The sequence below is a fragment of the Mobula birostris genome, chromosome 8, assembly GCF_030028105.1.
Source record: "Mobula birostris isolate sMobBir1 chromosome 8, sMobBir1.hap1, whole genome shotgun sequence".
NCBI lineage: Eukaryota > Metazoa > Chordata > Chondrichthyes > Myliobatiformes > Myliobatidae > Mobula > Mobula birostris.
Genome location: NC_092377.1, coordinates 137,829,543 through 137,852,812, shown reverse-complemented (window position 1 = coordinate 137,852,812; position 23,270 = coordinate 137,829,543). Strand labels below are relative to the sequence as shown.

The window sequence follows — 23,270 nt, the reverse complement described above, 5'->3', positions numbered from 1 at the left end:
CCTGTCTTTCAGTGCTACAGTTTCATTTCCCGTTTGTAGCTTAAATGTTTTCTTTTGGAAATTCTGTTCAGAAATATCTTTATGGAAATCATCAGCTGCTGGAGCAGGTGAAGCACTGGCCTTATGACATGTTGTCATGTGTTCAGCCCAACTTCTCCCTCAGATGGTATCATGAGTGTGAACAACATTGGAGTCTCACCAGACTGGAACTGCCATGCAGTGATGAACGACTGAATCCTGGATTGTCAAAATGTATAGTAAAATGCTAAGACTAATAATAAAAAAATTCCTTTGGTGCTATTTGAGGAGCTGTCCAAATATTGCAACCAGATTTTGGTGCATACTCCATTTGCCATGCCAGCACCAGGTCCATTGATAACTTCTTGTAATATCTGGTAGACTTTGTGCAAATCAGGCTGTGATCTTCAGCTTGTGTTACAGAGAATCCTAGATGTGCTTGAGGAGTTCTACTGAAATCTCAATGCGAAGTCTCTGTCAGGAAAGACTATCTCTCATTACTTTTCATCCCCACCTCTGCTGGAGAGAGAATTTTCCTTTATGTGGCTTTTTTGCGTTGCAGTGTGAGATTCCCCATCTTGCTGTTTTTTCTTGAGTCGATGGGTTTTTAGTTCCCTCTCCATTTCCCTTTTTTGTTCTCTGTGGAATTGGCAAGACATCTTGTATTTAATTTGGATCTGATCTGATTAAATTGCTAATATTCCTGCTGGAAAGGCAGGGCTGCTGTGACAAGTGGCACGTCTGTCTCTGCTGCAGTGGGGACTCAGAGTGAATTTGAGGCAGATTTTTCGAAAAATGCAGAAAAAGATGTATTTTGCACATAACCAACTCAGGCAGGATGTTGCTACTCAAACAGAGTGCTTTTGTTTTAGTGCAGATTTGGTTTCATTAAATCAAATCCATTTCTCTGTCCTCTTTCAACGCTATCTCTGCACTATTGCTTTTCTGCACTTGCTGATTCGGAAGTGCAGGTGAGGAGACGGCCACATCCTATCACAGTGGTCAAGGAAATACTCATTTTAAAGATTAATTCTGCTCCAGGCTAGGGCTGGTCCTGAACATATCACGTCTCGTGTAATGAATGTGATGTCAAATGAGTTAAACTGGGGATTATAAACTAATTACAGAAATCTTTTTTTTTACTATCTTTAAGACCCAAAATGTAGAGTACTAAATGATGCCTTTGTAAGAGAAAAATCTCTTGTTCTGAATTCTTATCCTGTGTTTGGAAATTTTGTAATCTACACTGCAGCCCATGTTTACTCTGTAATTGCATTCTTAAATTTTCTTGTTGGTGCTCTGGTTGTTTGTGCTGGGCCTCAGTGTTTTATTGACATTGCCTTGTAGTTTGAGGGGGAGGGGGTTTAAGGAATGGGTAGAAAATTGTTCGCTTCTGGAATATCAGTTCAAATGCAATGCTCATCCTACACACTGATAAACCTCTTCGTAAGGTAGACAGGGAATTGTCTTTGATAACACAATTCCAAAAATCAACCTTTTTGGTCACTCGCTCAGATGTTTGACCACGAGCAGCAAGATTATAAGACTTTATTCATATTAGATTGTAAATCGGGGAGAAAAATGCTTTGTGTATCAATATTGCACTTCTGTTAATCAAGAAACTAATTTTTTTTTTGTGTTCGAATGGGGCCTGACCCGAAAGGCATAGGAGCAGAATTGGGCCATTCAGCCCATCGAGTCTGTTCCGCCATTCCATCATGGCTGATTTATTATCTCTCTCAACTGTCCTCTCTGTAACCATTAATGCCCTTAACAACCAAGAATCTATCAATCTCTGCTTTGAGTATACCCAAAGAGTTGTCCTCTGTAGCTGTCTGTGGCAATAAATTCCACAGATTCTCTGGCTAAAGAAATTCCTCCTCACTATTTTTTCCCCCAAAGAAACGCCATTCTGTTCTGAGGCCGTGCCCTTTGGTGCTAGTCTCCCCCAGAATCCGAATTGGGTGCAATATCACTGGCGTATGTTGTGAAGTTGGTTGTCTTAAAGCAACAGTACAGTGCAATGTATCATAAAATAACTAATTACATGAGACATATTTAAAATAAATGGGTAGTGCAAAAAGAGAGCACGAGTGGGTTTATTGTCTGTTCCAAAATGTGATAGCGGAGTGGAAGAAGCTGTTCTTAAAGCATTAAGTTCTTCAAGCTTCTGTACCTCCTCCCTGACACAAGCAATGAGAAAAGGGTGATGGGGGAACTTGTTAATGGAAGCGGTACTTTCTTTCCTGAGGCATTGCCATTTGAACATTGCTTCTGCCGGGGAGGCTAGTGTCTGTGATGAAGCTGGCTGAGTTTGCAACTTTCAAATCCTGTGCAGTGGTACAGTTTCCCACTTCGGAAGCATCCTCTCCACATCCACTGTATGATGGCCGTTCAATCTTCAATAGGTTTCAATGCAATCCTCCTTTGTTTTCTAAACTCCAGTGAGTACGGGGCCAGAGCCATCCAACATTCCTTAAAATGTTAACTCTTTCATTTTTGGAGTCAGGCCCAGAGCATTCAAGTGCTCTTTATATGTTGACGTTTCATGGGGACTCCCAGATCCTTTTGTACCTCCTGGTTTCTGAATTTGTTCCCTGTTTAGAAAATAGTCTATGCCTTTATTCCTTCTATCAAAGTGCTTACACTTTCCCATTGTATTTCATCTGCCACTTTGCTCATTGTAAGTCCACCTGCAGACTCCTTGCTTCCTCAACACTACCTGCTCCTCCAACTATCTTTGTATTGTTACATAACCGGCAACAATGAATATCAATTGAGACAGGTTATATAAAAACAACCAAAATTTATTAAACATGGATAAGCGATAAGGAAAAAAAAACAAACGAAAACTTTAACCGGAAGTTAACAGATATGGTGCCGTTCACCAACTCGCCACTCGGCTCTGGTTCTTAAAGCGTTAAATGCGAAAACAGTTCTTAAAGCGATACAGTCAGATATACTTTTTAAAATGGTAAATTCGAAAGTCCAACAGATTTACACGTTCAATTGGGAGAGACTTCTCTGGAGAAGGATTTCTTCACAGATGCAACTTTCCTGCTGGTTCTGTCCACAGGATTCACGATGCCGAAAATAAACAGTTTAAATCAACTGACCTTAAATTCCTTTAGCGAGAGAGAGAGCACCTTTTTGCATAACTCCTTTCCCTTTTGGCAAGAGTTATCCTCGATGCAGGTAGCTACTCCTCCAACGAAGATTCTTAAGGTCGATCCTTTATTAAACTGCCAAACGATGCTGACTTCTCTCGATCCTTCAGTCCTGTACTTTGATAAATTCTTCACTCTCCCTTCCATTGTTGGAATTGGGTAAATCAACACATCTCGCAAAAATTTCCAGTCCAATAATATGGTGTCTCGCAACAAAACGCACAACCGTTTTAAAAATGAAACTGCATCATAAAAACAAACACGCACCAGAAACGGAAACACAGCATGTTCTACCTGGAAATCTACAAACCAAAAACCCACGGCGTCACCTGGGTCGACCCTTATATAGTCATGGGTCACATGTCATCACATGACCTCACATCGGCGGGAAAATCACATCAGGTTACCTCCAAAAGACCATTACATCATTCTCACAAAAAAAACCACATCTCCTTGAGCATGTAACAGTATAGCCTACAAATTCTGTCATCCAAGACATAAGCATGTATAACATGAAAGAAACTGCTTCCAAAACTGACCTCTGCAGAATACCACTAGTCACAGGCTGCCACCAAGAAAAGGGGCCCCTTTATTCCTACTCTTTACCTCCTGCCAACCAGCCAATCTTCTGTCCATGCTAGTATCTTTCCTGTAATAACATGGGCTCCTTGTTTAGCAGCCTCATGTGCAGCACCTTGTCAAAGGCCTTCTGAAAATCCAAGTAAACCTCTCCTTTGTCTATCATGCCTGTTATTTTCTCAAAGAATTCGAACAGATTTCAGGTAAGATTCCTCTGAAGGAAGCCATGCCTACTTTGGACTATTTTATCATGTACCCCAAAAAACTCATCCTTGATAATAGACTCCAACATCTTCTCAACCATTGACGTCAGGCTATCTGGCCATCATTTACTTCTCTTCCTCCTTAAATAGTGTGTGGCATGTGGTCAAGTGGTTAAGGCGTTGGACTAGCGATCTGAAAGTTGTGGGTTCAAGCCTTGGCCGGGGCAGTGTGTGTATCCTTGAGCAAGTCTCATACTCGCAGTCGCTTCACACCACGGAAACTGACATAAGCACCGGCCTGATGGGCCACAAGGCTCGTGACAGACTTTAACTTCTTAAATAGTGGAGTCATATTTGTAATTTTCGAGACCCAAAGTATTGACTGTCCATTTCCCTCCTGTGCCTGACCTGCAGAGTTCTTCCAGCGTCTTTGTGTGCATAGCAGTTTGCTGTGGGGTTATGTTACTGACTTGCCAGTGGGACAAACTCCTGATTATTCACAGAGTTGTAGAGCTATCCAGCACAGAAGTGAGCCCAGCTCATCCATACTGATTATGATGCCCAGCGAGCTAATCCCATCAGCCTGCATTTGGCCCATAGCCTCTAAACATCTCCCACACAAGTTCCTATCCAGATGGCTTTTTAATGTTGCTAATGTGCTTGCTTCGGCCACCATTTCTGGCAGCTCATTCCAAATACACACCACCCTTTGCATGAAGAAGCTGCACCCCTTTTTTTTTTTTTTAAATCTCTCACTTCTGATCTTAAGCCTATGCCCTCTTGTTTTTGGCATCCTCTCCTTGGAGACAAGACTTTGTGCTTTCACCCTGCCTATGCCCCTCATAATCTTGTATACCTCCCATCAGATCACTTCTCAATCTCTTGTGCTCGAGGGAATAAAGTCTTACTCTACGCAACCTCTCCTTGTATCTCGGGGCCCCAAGTCAAGGTAACATCTGGGTAAATAATTCTTGCACTCTTTCTGGTTTAATAACATGAGAAAAGTTCATAACTTTGAACAATTGTACTTCCCCATCTGCAGTGACGTTTGAGTAAGTTATCCAATCTCTCCACATGTAGCTTTTCCACAAGTCCTCCTAGGCTTTGGTGTCTTTTCTAAAGTGTAATGCCCTGAATTTGTCACTATTTTCCAACTGAGGCCCAACTAAAATAACAATGAAATTGTGATGGGGGATATAGGTGTTAAAATATCTATATTTATTTGGTGGCAAATGAAATGAATGGTTTTTGGCTGTATTTTCACAGCTGAGCTCAGTGATTGAGAGGGTGGTGCTGGGTGTGGTTTCAAAGCCTCCCTTGCTGGCTGTGCCAAGATAAGGACATGCCCATTTCTACTCCCTCTGGACAGTCTGTAAACGATGAGAACACGTATGTGTTGGAAGTGCTGCATTAACTATCCACCCATCCATTCCCTCATCCTCTTCAGTAGGCCTTGAATGTACCAGGATATATATCACTTTTCCTCTCCTGATGATCTTTCTGGGAAAACCTGATGTTTGCACCAAGAACTCCGGGACAAGTGGGTTGACCTCTCAACGTTGCCTTCAGATGCTTCCTATTTTCAGCAGGAATGCGGTTAAGTGACATGGACTAAGGGAAGGACTATCTGGGAGCAGGTGGATATAGGAGTGTGGATGGACCAGTGTCCAAATCATCTGGGGGAATGCCTCCTCACCAGAACTCACAAACAAGCACCAAGGCCTTGCTTAACTGGTAGTGAGAGGAACCTTTCCCAGTCAGATCCTTCCTGTGGGAGTATCACCTACCCCCGCCCCATGTGATAGAAGATAGAAGCCATGGGGAAGAGATGGACAGATGGGTGATTTGCTAAGAGGGTATGGAGGCAGAGGACTCCCTGAGACCCACACCAAGATGGGCGTAAAGATCATCAACTTGGTGAAAGACTCCCTTTGGTCTGCTCGAAATTTGTTGGTCTTCCAGCTTGGCAAGATGTCCATATGGGAACGCTGCTGACTGGCAGCTTCCAGGCTGCAGGAGTACATGCTGAGAGATGTGTTGAAGCTCAGGTCAACCGATGCAAAGGTTCTGTGGAGAAGAACAACAGTCTGGGCTCCTTCTGCTGCAAATGGAAGGGCTGAGTGGGGTGAGGAAGCCCCTCAAATATTCTCACCCTAGACAGCAGCCACATGAGCAGCAATAGTGCCATGGTTTAAAAAAAACACTACTGAATGTAATGACCATGAATGTAAAAGGTTTTGCACCTTTTATTATGAACAAAATTTATCTTAGTTATTTTACAAAATGCAGTGACAAAAGACTATTATAATTGTCCCATTTGTCGTCTTTTCCCTTGCTTACTGCTGGGGCAGGGTGGGGGAGGAAGAACACTTCAGAAGGTCTTGAGGATGGATAGATGTTAAATGCAAACTAAATGCTGTCTGTAAAACACACACGCGCGCGCGCACACACACACACACACACACACACACACACACACACACACACACACACACACACACACACACACACACACACTCCTCGCAGAACTTAACAGATCAGGCAGCATTGTATGGAAGGTTGTGAACAGTCATGATGTTTCGAGCAGAGACCTTTTTCAAAACATCTCGACTGTTCACTCTTCTCCACAGACGCTGCCTGACCTGCTGCGATCTTCTAGCATTTTGTGTTACTGAAGATTTCCAGCAGCCGGAGAATCTTTTCTCTATAGTACTGAATGTAGATTATTTTTTATATTTACTTTAAGAGATTGGATGGACTCCCCCACCCCCTTTCTTTCTCCCTAGGCCTCCTGTCCCATGATCCTCTCATATCCCTTTTGCCAATCACCTGTCCAGCTCTTGGCTCCATCCCTCCCCCTCCTGTCTTCTCCTATCATTTCGGATCTCCCCCACCCCCTCCCACTTTCAAATCTCATACTGGCTCTTCTTTCAGTTAGTCCTGACGAAGGGTCTCGGCCTGAAACGTGACCCCTTCCTAGAGATGCTGCCTGGCCTGCTGCGTTCACCAGCAACTTTCATGTGTGTTGCTTGAAATTCCAGCATCTGCAGATTTCCTTGTGTGGACAAATGTTATCTCTACTCTGTGGTGCTAACCTTTTTTTTTTTTGCATCGAGTCCTGATCCATGCAGTTAATTGTTTGGACATAGTAATATGTAAATTATGCCAGTAATTAAAATAAGTCCAGGACCAGCCTATTGGCTCAGGGTGTCTGACCCTCCAAGGGAGGAGTTGTTCTGGCTTCCTATTGTGATGTGCATTAACATTAAAGTACCACATCTACAAGGGATGTAAATGTAGTCTTCATTGTAACAATTTTCAATTTTTGTCTAGCGTGGGTCCCAGTTTAGAACATTGTGAAGTTTGTACTTGTGCAATGTCACTTATTGTATTGTCTGTCACTGTTTCAGACTCCCATGAAGAAGACTCGAGCTTTAATTGGTGATGCAGGAGCTACCTTCACTAATGCAGTAAGTATAATGAGTTTTTACAGTGCATGTCACAACTTGGTTAACACCATGCACTGATACTGTGAATCACAGGAACTTGTCTTCTGCTCAGATCTAGAATAGTGTTGAGTGTTACCGGTCAGCAACTGTAAACCGTGCAGCAATTGATGGGGACGGCGGTGGAAACCATACGCTTTCCCACTTCACTATTTGCAGCTTCCTGGAACAAGTTTATTGCTTAAATACTGTTCGCTCCCTTGCACACTGACTCTTTCCGACCTCATTTGTGAAGAAGGGAACAGTTTAATGTTTCGGCTTCTTTCATCTGAACAGGGAAAGAGACAAAATAAGTTGCAGAGGAGGTAGTGGTGGGGGGTGGTGTCCATTTGTTCCTAGTGCAGCTTCTCGAGGGATCATTCCATGGAAGTGGGTGGCAATGAAAATAACAGATACCCTGAGGAGGTTCTGCCACACGGAGAAGGTCACAGGTGGAGGAGAACTTGAAGTCATAGTCATACTTTATTAATCCCGGGGGAAATTGGTTTTCATTACAGTTGCTCCATAAATAATAAATGGTAATAGAACCATAAATAGTAATATGTAAATTATGCCAGTAAATTATGAAATAAGTCCAGGACCAGCCTATCGGCTCAGGGTGTCTGACCCTCCAAGGGAGGAGTTGTAAAGTTTGATGGCCACAGGCAGGAATGACTTCCTATGACGCTCTGTGTTGTATCTCGGTGGAATGAGTCTCTGGCTGAATGTACTCCTGTACCCACCCAGTACATTAGGTAGTGGATAGGAGACATTGACCAAGATGGCATACAACTTAGACAGCATCCTCTTTTCAGACACCACCGTCAGAGAGTCCAGTTCCATCCCCACAACATCACTGGCCTTACGAATGAGTTTGTTGATTCTGTTGGTGTCTGCCACCCTCAGCCTGCTGCCCCAGCACACAACCGCAAACATGATAGCACTGGCCTCCACAGACTCGTAGAACATCCTCAGCATCGTCCGGCAGATGCTAAAGGACCTCAGTCTCCTCAGGAAATAGAGATGACTCTGACCCTTCTTGTAGACAGCCTCAGTGTTCTTTGACCAGTCCAGTTTATTGTCAATTTGTATCCCCAGGTATTTGTAACTCTCCACCGTGTCCACACTGACCCCCTGGATGGAAACCGGGGTCACCGGTACCTTAGCTCTCCTCAGGTCTACCACCATCTCCTTAGTCTTTTTCACATTAAGCTGCAGATAATTCTGCTCACACCATGTGACAAAGTTTCCAACCGTTGCCCTGTACTCAGCCTCATCTCCCTTGCTGATACATCCAACTATGGCAGAGTCATCCGAAAACTTCTGAAGATGACAAGACTCTGTGCAGTAGTTGAAGTCCGAGGTGTAAATGGCGAAGAGAAAGGGAGACGAGACAGTCCCCTGTGGAGCCCCAGTGCTGCTGATCACTCTGTCGGACACACAGTTTTGCAAGCACACGTACTGTGGTCTGCCGGTCAGGTAATCAAGAATCCATGATACCAGGGAAGCATCCACCTGCATCGCTGTCAGCTTCTCCCCCAGCAGAGCAGGGCGGATGGTGTTGAACGCACTGGAGAAGTTAAAAAAACATGACCCTTACAGTGCTTTAACTATTTAAGGATGGGCTTTTGGCCGCTCTAATCCTCCAGAAGTCCAAATGATTCCTATATACATGCTTCCTTGCAGTCTGATCTCAAAGTTTCAAAGCTTTGCTCATCCTGTCCTCTTCTACTGCACCTCTTCCTAGAGATGCTGCCTGGCCTGCTGCATTCACCAGCAACTTTTATGTGTGTTGCTTGAAATTCCAGCATCTGCAGATTTCCTCGTGTTTGCTCATCCTGTCCTGTTGTCTCCTTTACATTGAAAATGTTCACCTCAAACTTGGTTAGAAGTCAACAGACCTGACATACGAGCTTTGAGTCACTGAGTTATCAGTTATTGTTGGAGCTCAGTGTACCTTGTCTCCATCAAGGTCTTCTTTCACAATACAACAATACCGTGCTGATCACTGGTGTTGGATGAGGGTGGCTGGTCGTGAATAGGGTATGTGCCAGCGGTGTCTCTGCTCTTGACTCCTCTTCACGCCGAGCCTGATTTGTTCTTTCTGTTTCAGTTTACTGTCACCCCACTTTGTTGCCCAAGTCGCAGTGCGATTCTAACTGGGAAGTATCCGCACAATCACATGGTGCGGAACAACTCGCTGAATGGAAACTGCAGCAGTGTGGAATGGCAGAAGGTCATGGAGCCACAAGTCTTCTCTGCCTACTTGAAGCAAAAGGGATACCAGACCTTCTATGCAGGCAAATACCTCAACCAGGTGAGATAGTCTGCCAGTCATGGGCCTGTCAACAATATGAATGCTCAAGTCAGCAGGTTGCGTTGGTAAATTTCAGACTGATTTGGGGGGAAAAAGGATTTCTCCACCATCTCAGCACTGCTTTGTAAAATTATGGGCTGATGTTCCACTCCAGCCACTTGTGCACAAAAATCTCGCCTGTTCTCATTTGCAGTACCAAGAGTGCTGCTTTGTCATTCAATAGGATATTAGAAACAAGTCTGGTGCCACCAGTGGGTATATATTTAAAAAAAACACCCTATGGCACTCTTTTTCTGCTTTATGGAAAAGAAGGGAAGTTATTTTTGATCCTGTGGCTGATGTTCAGTGTGTATTGTTTTTTTTAAATTTTGGATCTTACTCTGTGTAGGTGGGCAGCTGCATATTTGCTGAATTACAGCAGCTACATTTTTAAAAAGTTATTAATTGAACTTTGCATTTATTGTGTATTAAAAAGGAATAGTTTTGTATTCTAGATTGGGCTTGGCTGTGACCCAGCTGCTCTCCCTGGGGTGGGGGTGGGGGGTGTCCTTGCTAGTTAAAGCACAACTGTCCACATGAACTACTGTCAGTGGGAGTAATGGCAGTGAATAGTCTCGGTTCCCCTACACTTGGGGTGGGGAGAGAATATCTGCGTCCAGTGGCTTCTGCTGAAGCAGCATGTGTGTGGGTGTTGGGTGAGAATGAAATTGTTTGCTCTGAGTTACTTCCTTTAATCCAGCCTTCTAGTTACTGACACAAGGTTCAAGATAGTTTAACATTTCCAGTACGCAAGCGTGGACACGGAAGATTGTTGTTACTCCGGATCCGATGCAGCACAAAAAATCTATTCAGATTAAGAACACAATAATTAAAAAGCACAATAAATATAAGTATGTAGGATAGTCTTTTCTCTGGTTGATTGTATGTCTATAAAGTGCTAAGGTGACTGACAGGAAATGATAAAGTGATGATGGTTGTGGGTGTGGAGGGGTGGGTTAATGGGTAGAGGTGTTGGTCAGCCTTGCAGCTTGAGGGAAAATAACTACTTTTGGTTCTGTAGGTCCTGGTGTGGACGCTATGTAGTCTTCTCCCTGATGGGAGTGGGACAAACAGTCCATGAGCAGGCTGGGTGGGGTCCTTCATGATGTTACTGACCCTTTCTGGCTCCCTTCTGTATACATGCCCTTGATAGAGAGTGGGCTAACGCCAGCGATGTTTCGAGCAGACACGTGGTCGTGTCTTGGTAGGCATTTGAAGATTGTAGTCTGCTTGTACAGTAACAAATGCTTCCATTAATATAGCTAAAATATACAGAGGTTTCTGTAGGAATGTTATCAAATGTAAAACAATCCTGAACCACAGATATTAAAATTGAGGCAAGTGTGGAAGATATTGGAGAGTTGAGGCCCCTTAGTAACTAAAGGCATGGCTAGCATTGGCAGTTTCAATTCATTTCTGCCTGGAAGGCTGGGGGAGCTAGGCTATTTTTTGGGGACGGAGGTGACTACAGAAACAGGGAGTGGTGAGACGGCAGGAATTTCTAATCTAGATTGAAATTTTAAAAAAATTAAATCAAATTAAAAATTAAGTCCCATCAAATGTGTGAGGACTGCTAGGTACACAAACTGTGAAACATCTGTGAAGTCAAATCATAAGCAAGAGAACATCTGCAGATGCTGGTAATCCAATGCTGGAGGAACTGTGCAGGCCAGGCAGCATCTATGGAAGAGAGTACAGTTGATGTTTTGGGCCGAGACCCTTCGGTAGGACTGGAGGGAAAAAAAAGACAAGTAGATTTAAAAGTGGGGGGGAAGGGAGGGAGAAACACAGGGTGATAAGTGAAACTGGGAAGGGTGAAGTAAAGAACTGGGAAGTTGACTGGTGAAAGAGATACAGGTCTGGAGAAGGGGGAGTCTGATGGGAGGGAGCAGAAGGCCATTAAAGAAGGAAAAGTAGGGAGGAGCACCAGGGGAAGGTGACGGGCAGGGAAGGAGGCAAGGTGAGAGAGGGAAATGGGAAGAGGGAATGGTGAGGCGGTGGGTGGGCATTATGGGAAGTTCAAAAATTTTTACATGTTATCAAATGTAAGCAACCCTGAACCACAAGGTATTAAAATTGAGGCAAGTGTGGAAGATATTGGCGAGTTGAGGCCTCTTAGTAACTAAAGGCCTCGGATTGGAGGCTACCGAGAGGGAATATAAGGTGTTCCTCCAACCTGAGTGTGGCCTCGTTGCGACAGTAGAGGAGGCCATGGATTGAAATATGGGAATGGAAAGTGGAATTAAAATGGGTGGCCACTGGGAGATCCTGCTTCTTCTAGTGGACGGAGCGTAGGTGAATAGATTTAAGGTCCTGGGAGTTGAGACCCTACCCCTCACTATGGGTGCTCCACCCAACCTTCATTTAAGGATGGAAATTGGTAGATGGGCAAACTAAATGGGGCTTGATATAATCTTGGTACATTGGAGAAGTGGTCTGTTGGAAGAAAATCTGGTTCATTCCCGTGAGTTTTGAAGTTGTAAGGCGTTAAAGGTGTTATCTGCATTTGTGCTCAGCGATACAGTTAAAATTTCAGCAGGAAAGTGCTTAATTAAGCCCTTGGCTCATGAATATGGAGTAGCTTCAACGGTGCAAATGTTTGTCATGAGGTGATGGGGGAAATAGAACATGTTGCCTGCATTGACTCACACCACGTACAGAAATGTAGAGGAGGTTGCTGCATCTCGTTTAGCTGTGGGCTAGAGATGTTCAAATATCCTAACGTCATTGTGTGTGGTTTGTCCAGTTGGTCAAGTTGTCAGCCTCACAGAGACACATTAATCTCCTTATTGACACAGGTCATGCTCGAGCCTCACTCAGGGTGGTTTGAAATAGCACCACCTCCTCCACCCACCCATTATGATCTGACAGAGTACTGAATCTGCTATTGTGATTTTTGCCTGGAGTTGTTTCCTTTTGTAAATTCTGATCCCATTCTTCAAGATATATGTGTATCTATTTTGTATGTGTTTTTTTTTTGCTGGCTGTAAACTTTTAAATGCCACTGAGCGAAGATAAGAGCCGTTCAAACAACCAGCCTAGTAATTGCACCATTACACGTATTCCCTTCAGTATGTGACCGATAGAGGCACGGAGTTTCTGTAGGTGACATTAAAAGACAGATGTGATTAAGGCTATTAGAAATGATACCATATACAATGACAACCCCTCTTGGGCAAGTTGCCAAAACAAGCTGAACCCCACTTGTGGCTTAGTTACACACTCAGCACATGTTCAATACAATCCTCAGAGGGGGATCAGAAGTGGAGAGAGTGAGCAGTTTCAAGTTCCTGCGTGTCAAGATTTCTAAGGATCTAACCCAGTCTCAACATATCGATTCAGTTATAAAGAAGGCAAGACAGTGACTATACTTCATTCGGAGTTTGAAGAGATTTGGTATGTCAACAAATACATTCAAAAGCTTCTGTAGATGTACCGTGGAGAGCATTCTGACAGGCTGCATCACTGTCTGGTATGGAGGGGCTACTGTACAGGACCAAAAGAAGCTGCAGAGGGTTGTAATTTTAGTCGGCTCCATCTTGGGTACTAGTCTACAAAGTACCCAGGACATCTTCAAGGAGCGGTGTCTCAGAAAGGCAGTGTCCATTATTTAGGACCCCCAGCACCCAGGACATGCCCTATTCTCACTGTTACCAACAGTTAGGAGGTACAGAAGGCTGAAGACACACACTCAGCGATTCAGGAACAGCTTCTTCCCCTCTGCCATCGGGTTCCTAAATGGACATTGAACCCTTGAACACTATCTCACTTTTTTAATATATATTTCTGTTTTTTGCACAACTTTTAATCTATTCAATATACATATACTGTCACTTATTTATTCCCCTTCTATATTATGTATTACATTGAACTGCTGTTGCTAAGTTAACAAATTTAACGGTGATAACAAATCTGATTGTGATGTTCCTGACCCTGATTCCAGCTATTTACGTATTGTGATATAGTGCAGAATAGGCCTTCCTGGCCCTTCAAGCCCCGCTGCCCAATTGATCCCTAGCCTAACCACGGGACAATTTACAGCCACCAATTAATTTACTAATCGGTACGTCGTTGGACTGTGGGAGGAAACTGGAGCAGCTGGGCAAACCCCACGAGGAGGATGTACAAACTCCTTACAGATGACGTCGGAATTGAACTCTGAACTCCAACGTCCTGAACTGCAATGGTGTCGCACGAGCTGCTATGCTGGCATGGCGCTCCAAGTTCTGACTCTCCCAGTAACTTGAGACTAACCTCAAGTAGGTGGATCTCTAGATAGAAAGTCAGCAAATAATGGGGCCTTGGTGTTTGTATATTTCCCACAAGAGTCTTGAACTGTGTCCAGACAAAAAGATGCTGTTGGTTAAATTGGACAGTGTGAAATCCATTTGATGCCTCCATCTACTGGCTCTTCTTTCCTTTATCTCTACACTTGACCACTCCTCTATCCGAAAGCATTGTGCATGGAAAGTGTTCAGGATGATATAATTCAGGATATAATGTTGCTGGGTTGGTGTCTGAAGTTGCATTACAGTCCAACAGACTCTTGTTTTCAACCATCTGTCATTTGTCCAACCCAAGGAAGGCACTGCTTAGTACACAACCTGTCATCATCAGCCGCAAAGCATTGCTGCTCGTCGCTCACCTCGGAAGCTCTCCAAAAAGGTTTCTTTTTAAATCTTTTTAGTAATTATTATTGAAAATCAGCAACAGAAAAAGATACATCAAAATAATCAAATAACATATCCATATGTAGAGTAAAAGTTAAACTATCAACCAGGCTAAACAGTATAGCAATAATAATCAAAAACAAAGTATTAAAGCTTTTTTAAAGGAAAAAAGGAAAGAAGGGGAAAAAAAAGAACCCCTACTCACTAAAACAGAGAAAAACCCTTAATAACTTTATAGAGAAAAAAAAAGGGGGGGAACCCATTTGGAGCACAAACCCGGAGCTATGCGCCATACAAGCTCCCATAAAAAAAAGACATCAAACCGCCAAACAAATCCATTTACCCAAGCATCAGAAAAGGACCATCTTTATTAGCTCAAGTCAAATGATAATAACAGGCAAAAGAACCCCACCTTTTCTCAAAGTCAAATTTAGGATCAAAAGTTCAACTTCTAATTTTTTCCAAACTAAGACATAACATCACCTGAGAGAACCATTGTATCAAAGTGGGAGCAGAGGCATCTTTCCATTTTAATAAAATAGCCCTTCTGGCCAATAATGTGACAAATGCAATTACGTGTTGGTCAGATATAGAAATACCGTGAATATGTTGAGGAATTATACCAAACAAAACTGTCAATGTATTAGGTTGTAAATTGATTCTTAAAGCTTTAGAGATTATAGAAAAAAATAGATTTCCAAAATTGTTTCAATACAGAACACGACCAAAACATACGTGTCAATGTAGCTATCTCAGTTTTGCATCTATCACACTGATTATTTACATTAGGAAAAATTTTAGACAATCTCTCCTTCGTCAAATAATAACGATGTACAATTTTAAATTGAATTAGAGAATGACTGGCACAAATCGAAGAAGAGTTAACCAGCTTTAAAATTCGCAACCAATCAAGGTCATATTAAGCTCTCTTTCTCAATCTTGCTTGATCTTAAGTAAAGGATAATTATCCTGTTGTAATAATAAATTATAAATTTTCCCAATAAACCTTTCACTAAAGGGTTCATTTTTAAAATAATGTCTAACAGGTCAGAATCTTGTATATATGGAAAATTACTTAAATATTCTTGTAAAAAATGTCTGACCTGAAGATATTGCAAAAAATGTGAATCTGAGAGAGAGTATTTAGTTACTAATTTCTCAAAGGACATCAGTCGACCTTCTTGAAACAAGTTCATAAAGGAAAAAAAATTCCTTTATTCCTCCAAAGAGAAAAGGTAGGATCATTAGGTGAAAGTTTAAATAATAGTTTCGATAAATTAAACTAGTAAGGTTAATTTTTTTTAAGGTTAAAAAAACTTATGAAACTGATATCAAATTCGTAGTGATTGATTAATCATAGGATTTATACTTAGAATAGAAATTTTGGCTAATTGTACAGGTAAAGGAGCTCCTAATAACGAAGCTAAATGAAATTGTTTCACAGTTTTCAATTCCAAGTCAACCCAAGATGGTCGTTCCTCTTTATCGGTCCAATACAACCAAGAACACGCATAACGCATAACCACCCAATAATACATTCTTAAATTAGGCAAAGTAAGACCTCCATCCTTTTTTAATTTTTGTAAATGACGTTTTCCAATTCTTGGTCTTTTATTATTCCAAACAAAAGATGAAATAATAGAGTCAACTTGATCAAAAAACTTCTTAGTTAGAAAAAGGAATGTTTTGAAATACATATAAAAAATTTTGGTAAAATCATCATTTTAACTGCATGAATTTGACCTACTAAGGAAAGTATAAGTGGATTCCATCTAGAAAAAGATTGCTTCATAAAATCCACTAAGGGAACTAAATTAGCTCTATAGAGGTCTCCGTAATTTTTAGTAATGGTAATACCTAAATATTTAAAAGAATCCGTAACTTTTTAAGGAATGTTATCATATATAGAAGCGGAATCATTTAAAGGAAATAATTCGCTTTTATGCAGGTTTAATTTATATCCTGAAAACAATCCAAATTCATTTGCTAATTTCTATAAGCTAGGAATAGATTCTTCGGGATTTGAAATATAAACCAAAAGATCATCTGCATAAAGGGAGATCTTATAAATACAGAAGTCCCATTTATAGAAATTCCTTGAATATTTTTAGCTTCACGAAGTGCAGTAGCCAAGGGTTCCAACATCAAGTTAAATAACAGAGGACTTAATGGACATCCTTGTCTCGTACCCCGATAAAGTTGGATACAGGGGGATCTACAGTTATTCGTGATAACAGTGGCAATAGGGCTTTTATATATCAATCTAATCCATTTATTAAAATTAGTACCAAAGCCAAATTTCTCTAAAACTTTAAATAGATATTTCCACTCAACTCTATCAAATGCCTTTGCAGCATCTAGAGAAACAACACATTGGGGGGTCTTGGAGAGGGATGAGTATATAATATTTAACAATCTCCGAGTATTAGAAAAAAGAATAACGGCCTTTTATAAAACCCGTTTGATCCTGAGAGATAATTTTTGCTAGTATGTTCTCCATCCGATTAGCCATTATTTTTGAAAGAATTTTGGCATCCACATTTAATAATGAAATAGGTCTATATGAAGCACAATCAGTAGGATCTTTATCTATCTTAAGGATTAAGGAAATAGAAGCTTCATAAAATGTGGAAGGTAACTCTCCTGACATAAAAGAATCTTTTAGCATTTCCAACATATAAGGAGTAAGCAAATGTTCAAATTTTTTATAAAATCCTACAGTAAAACCATCCAATCCAGGAGCTTTACCAGATTGCTTTGAAAGAATAGCTTTCTGAATTTCTCTTTCAGTAAAAGGAGCATCAAGAATTTGCTGATCTTCAACAGATATTCTAGGAAAATCAATCTTTTGTAAAAAGGCATACATATTAGAAGGGTCAGCTGGAAACTGAGATTTATAAAGTTCACTGTAATAGCTTGAAAAAATTTTATTAATATCTTCATAATTACAAGCTAAACTACCATCTCTCTTATGAATTTTTAAAATTTGTCTTTTAACTCTAACTGCTTTAAGTTGAGATGCTAATAGCTTGTTACTTTTACCTCCAGACATATAAATTTTTAATTTAAGCAAATTTCTTTCAATCGGATAAGTTAATAGTAAATTATATTGAGATTGAAGTTCAACCCTTTGTTTAAATAGATCAACATTAGAAGAAACTACAGAAGTATTATCTAGATCTTTAGTTAGTTTGGAAATTCTACCTCTCCAAAAAGTTTGATGTCTTTACACTTGTATTGGACATCCATTTTTAAATGGATTCCTGGTTTCTGGTAGCTATGGTGCAATCGAGGTAGTTGAAGTCCTCTCACGAACAGAAAACCAGTACTTATTGCAACACGCACAAAATGCTAGAGGAACTCGGCATCTATGGAAAAGAGTAAACAGTGGACATTTCGGGTCAAGACCCTTCATCAGGACTCATGAATGTTCTCGGCCTGAAACGTCGACTGTTCCATCTGCTTCATAGATTCTGAGTTCCTCTGGCATTTTGTGTGCGTGTGTGTGTTGCTTTGGATTTCCAGCATCTGTGACGTACCAGTATGTATTTAGTTTTAAAGCTTTTTTGAACTCTTGATTTTAAGAAAGGCTTTTAATTTTTTTCCCCAGAAACTTGTAACCAAGCTCAAAAGAATTAAATACTTCAATTATTTAATTATGATAAATTACATTTGACACATTAATTTTATGTTGTGGGGCCATACTGTTTTGGCATTACTGACCTTGTATACGATTTTTTTAAAGAGAATATCATCAACCCATTTTACAGTGGTGCTACAGTGGTTTAAATCATTAAACCAGTAAGATGGAGGTCTGGATTTGCTGAAATCAAGTTCAAATCCCACCATGGCAGCTGAGGAATTTAAACTGGACTAATCTGGAATTGAGGATAATTTCTAAAGGTGACTATAAACATTAGAACAGGATTGGTGTGAAACTGATGTGATTCAGTGAAGCCCTTGGAAGGCATTCTGGCATCCTTCCTAGTGTGTGACTCTAAACTCACCCAGTGTGGATCATTCTTGCTGTCTTCTCAGTTTGGGGGCAGGGGTGGCAACTGGACAAGATGGCATCCTGGTCATTTGTATAAACCAATTCCTTGGTGTACAGTGGCTGTTGGAACAGCAAAGGTCTGCTCTGCTTGTATAGTGTAACATTTCCAGTCAGTGACCTGGTGTGTACTCCCTCCTGAACGTAGTTTCTCATCTTGTAGGCTTTGGTGGATCCTTCCATTATAACATTGTTTGCTTTATTTTCTGACAGTATGGGCACCCTGCAGTTGGTGGAACAGCTCACGTCCCCATGGGCTGGGATCATTGGTATGGACTGGTAGGTAATGACTTCAATTTGTGGTTTGACTATAAGTGGAGGGGTGGGGTGGGGGCTTCTGCTCCTCAGCAAGCCAGGAACTGCAATCTGTCCGTCCAAAACTGGCTTCCTCCTTTTACAGTGAAATACCTAACTTTTCTCTCCATGCTGGGTATTTCCCCCTTTCTCTCTAAGGTACGGAAGCCTTGGGTCCCACTCTGGCAGGTTCAGGAACAGTTCCTACCCCTCAACCATCAGGGTCCTGAACCAAAGTCACTCATCCCGATACTGAACTGATTCCACAATCTCTGGACTTGCTTCCAAGGACACTACAATTCGTGTTCTCAATATTATTTCTGATTTATTATTATTTTGTTTTTCTTGTATTTGCATAATTGTTATCTTTTTGCAGTTGCTCGTGAATCTTTATTTTTGTGTAGTTTTTTATAGATATTATTGTGTTTTCTTTGCACTTACTGTGAATGCCCACAAGAAAATAAAGCTCAGAGTAGTGTGTGGTGACGCATAGAACTTTAGTAAATTTACTTTGAAGTTTAAACTCTAACTCCCAGCTCTTTATGAAGCACACTTAAACCTTTTGAAGTCCATGAAAGAATGAGATTTTCATTATCATCCCTACAATGGATCAGTGCTGAGTCCATTGTTATTTGTCATCTGGATGATAATGTGGTAAATTGGATCAGCAAATTTGCTGATGATACAAAGATTGGAGGTGTAGTAGACAGTGAGGAAGGTTTTCAAAGCTTGCAGAGGGACTTGGACCAGCTGGAAAATTGGGCTGAAAAATGGCAGATGGAGTTTAATACAGACAAGTGTGAGGTATTGCACTTTGGAAGGACAAACCAAGGTAGAACATGCAGGGTAAATGGTAAGGCACTGAGGAGTGCAATGGAACAGAGGGATCTGGGAATACAGATACAAAATTCCCTAAAAGTGGCGTCACAGGTAGATAGGGTCATAAAGAGAGCTTTTGGTACATTGGCCTTTATTAATCAAAGTATTGAGTATAAGAGCTGGAATGTTATGATGAGGTTGTATAAAGCATTGGTGAGGCTGAATCTGGAGTATTGTGTTCAATTTTGGTCACCAAATTACAGGAAGGATATTAATAAGGTTGAAAGAGTGCAGAGAAGGTTTACAAGGATGTTGCCGGGACTTGAGAAACTCAGTTACAGAGAAAGGTTGAATAGGTTAGGACTTTATTCCCTGGAGCGTAGAAGAATGAGGGGAGATTTGATAGAGGTATATAAAATTATGATGGGTATAGATAGAGTGAATGCAAGCAGGCTTTTTCCACTGAGGCAAGGGGAGAAAAAAACCAGAGGACATGGGTTAAGGATGAGGGGGGGAAAGTTTAAAGGGAACATTGAGGGGGGGCTTCTTGACACAGAGTGGTGGGAGTGTGGAATGAGCTGCCAGACAAGGTGGTAAAAGCGGGTTCTTTTTTAACATTTAAGAATAAATTGGACAGATACATGGATGGGAGGTGTATGGAGGGATATGGTCCATGTGCAGGTCAGTGGGACTAGGCAGAAAATGGTTCGGCACAGCCAAGAAGGGCCAAAAGGCCTTTTTCTGTGCTGTAGTTTTTCTATGGTTTCTATGGTTCTAATTGCCTGTCCGATAGAGTGCAAATTCTTCACATTAATTGTTTGATAACGTGTTGACTAAAATATGTAGTGGCTTAGATTATCTAACAATAACTTGTTAGAATATCCATTTTCACTTTTGAATACAAGCAAACTGAACCACACAGGTACTCATTGCAAATAGAGGTACAATCAGCACAAATTTCAGTGTCCTTAGCTTGTAAACCGTTAAAATATTGCAGTAATTTAGTTTTCTTTGGGTTGCACATATCTGCCAATTTGTTCTTTTACTTCTGAGTGACAATTTCTATTGTAAACTTTGTAAAGCACCCTTTAATTATTGTAAACCAGTTGGTTCACTATCTCCTTTTGGATAAGTCAATCAACTATTCTTAAATTTGTAACTCCAGATGAGCCACGTAGTGGTTGACTTGGGTCACTTCAAGGACGGTTATCAGGAGTATTAAAGGATAACATTTGTTCCCCGTGAATTATTACTTTCTGCTTGCTTCCCCCTTCCTTCTGATACTTGCCCCGCTGTAGGAATGCAGTTATGTCTCACACATTGTCTCATCTGGTCAATATCTCCACCACCCAGTGTTGTTACTATAATTGCAGGTCCACTCTTGGAGCTGCTGGAGACATAATCTACCACTGGCCTCCCTTCTTGAACTCTGCTCCAGAGCTAGCCTGACCAATAAATGATATTTACTGTTATGTTTTGTACTCCAAAACACAAAACTAATTGAATGAAAAACACACGGAGAATGGGAGAACGTGTCTAGTTTTGCCTTTAAGCGAGGTGTGCACATGTGATGTGGTGGCGTGATGACGTATGTCATTCACGTAATTTTACATATGACCCACAATGAAATATGTAATGACAGAATGCTTAATCAAATATATTTATAATATTACTGAAGTATTAAATACACAACACGCCTCCCTGCTTGGCTATAAACTCCAACTCAGTAGAGAATGCATCTCAACCTGTAGACACAGTATATTATATAATACAACTATTATATATAGACATCCACAGCATTGTACATTTTAAATTGTCCCATTCAAGCCTGAAGGTTTACAGTAATCGCTGTGAAGAATTTCTTACTCTTGTAGGATAATGTCTTTCCTGGCAAAGAGGATCACTCTGCTGACAGGTGAGGCCTGTGGCTGTGAAACAATCTCGGGTTCTGAGGCCTCGTCCGTGGTGATTGTAGGAGTTGACTCTGGGACTGCAGGAAGTAGTTCTGAGCTTTGCGTATGTTTCTTCTGGACATGTTGGTATCCCAAAGAGTGCGTGGCAAGTTGCTCAGTCAGCTAATCCTCCCCAGGCCACCAGACAAAGCTTCGAGCCAATGCTTTTATTTTGACCATGCCTAGATGACTGGCATGTAGCTTCTCAAACACTTCAGCTCTCAGCTTGGATGGTATAACAACTCTCAATCTCTACATAAGGCAACATCTGTCAAGGTGAAGTTCATCCTTGCACTGGGATCCTGCTGCTCATTTCAGTCATTTTGAGTCACCATGTAGACCTGAGACAGTGTGGGGTCTTTACCAGTTTCCCTTTGGATCATCTCTGCCACAGTGGGGAGATTTTCAATTTGCATTGGGGGAATATGCATCAAGAGAAGTGTCCTCCTTTGTAAATTTTTCAGGTATTTGCTTTTCCAAGGGTAAACTGGACAGTCCATCAGAATGTCCATGATTAGTTGTCCTCTTGAATTTGATCTTATAATTGTGTCCTCCAAGAAACAGAGCCCATCTCTGCACTCGTGCTGTTGCTGTCAGTGGAGCACCCTTCTGTGGATACCCATCGTTGATGATCAGTAATGAGGATAAAGGCTCTCCCATACAAGTACTAGTTGAAATACTTTACACCCTAAAGCAGACTCAAGGCCTCTCCATTAATCTATATAACTTTTCTCTGCAGCGGTAAGGGAATTGATGCAAAGGCTACGGACGTTCACTTCCATTGCTCAAACATGGCATGACCGTACCTATACCATAAGGAAAGACATCACAGGCAAACTTCACTGAATGACATGGATCATAATGCGTCAGCACAGCCCATTTCCTTTGTCGTTTGGAAAGCCATCTCACATTGCTTTGTCCAGTGCCATTCCTTCCTGATCTGCGGGAGTTCAAGCGGTGAAGCACGGTAGCCAGATTTAAGGCTGATTTGTACTTCTGCATTAACTCAACGCCGTAACCTACGCAATTGACTTGCGCGCGTTGTGAGCATTTATACTTGTGCGTTGGTGTGTCTGCGTCGCTCTACAATTCGGGAACGTCGCGCATGTGCACACACCTGCCCGCGCAAGGCATCGTGGTCATTGTAGTCTTTCTCGGGTAAACAAGTTTAAAGCGAGCGTCTTTTTTCGTAAAAGCAAAATGTGTCCTCTATAATTTCTGAGGTCTGTAAAGCTTTATGGAAAGCATTACAGCCAGAGTTCCTTCCCTGCCCTTCAGTCGCCCAATGGGAAGCTATTACAGCGGAGGAGGAAATGCGATGCTACCAAGCAGACCAATCACAGTTGTTCGGTCTGCGTTGCTGCGACAAGCAGTTACATTTTGGGAGAGGTGCGCGTCAGGCTCTGGCGTAGGGATCTGCGTCGGCTCTGCGTAGGGTTTGCGGCGACGCAGTACACGGCGTCAAGCTGACGCAGAAGTATAAATCAGGCTTTAGCAGGAACCTGCTGTAGTGATTAATATATGCTTAAAAAGGCCCAAAACTGTGATATTTACTTTGGCCTTGGGGCATCCATCGCTACTTGAATTTACTCAGCACACTTGTGTAATCCTTGTGCATCGATGATGTGATGCTTGCTTTAAAGAATTCACAAATGTTGTGTCATGTTCTGAGCCCA

General features: G+C 41.6%; 1 protein-coding gene across 1 annotated transcript in view; it reads left to right on the top strand.

Moving 5' to 3' along the window:
- gnsb (glucosamine (N-acetyl)-6-sulfatase (Sanfilippo disease IIID), b) overlaps window positions 1-23,270 on the top strand; it is a 49,043-nt gene that overhangs the window by 5,322 nt on the left and 20,451 nt on the right. The window contains exons 2-4 of the mRNA XM_072266420.1: window positions 7,378-7,437; window positions 9,566-9,769; window positions 18,743-18,808. Coding sequence (XP_072122521.1) covers window positions 7,378-7,437; window positions 9,566-9,769; window positions 18,743-18,808 — 330 coding nt within the window. The remainder of the gene's footprint in view (window positions 1-7,377; window positions 7,438-9,565; window positions 9,770-18,742; window positions 18,809-23,270) is intronic.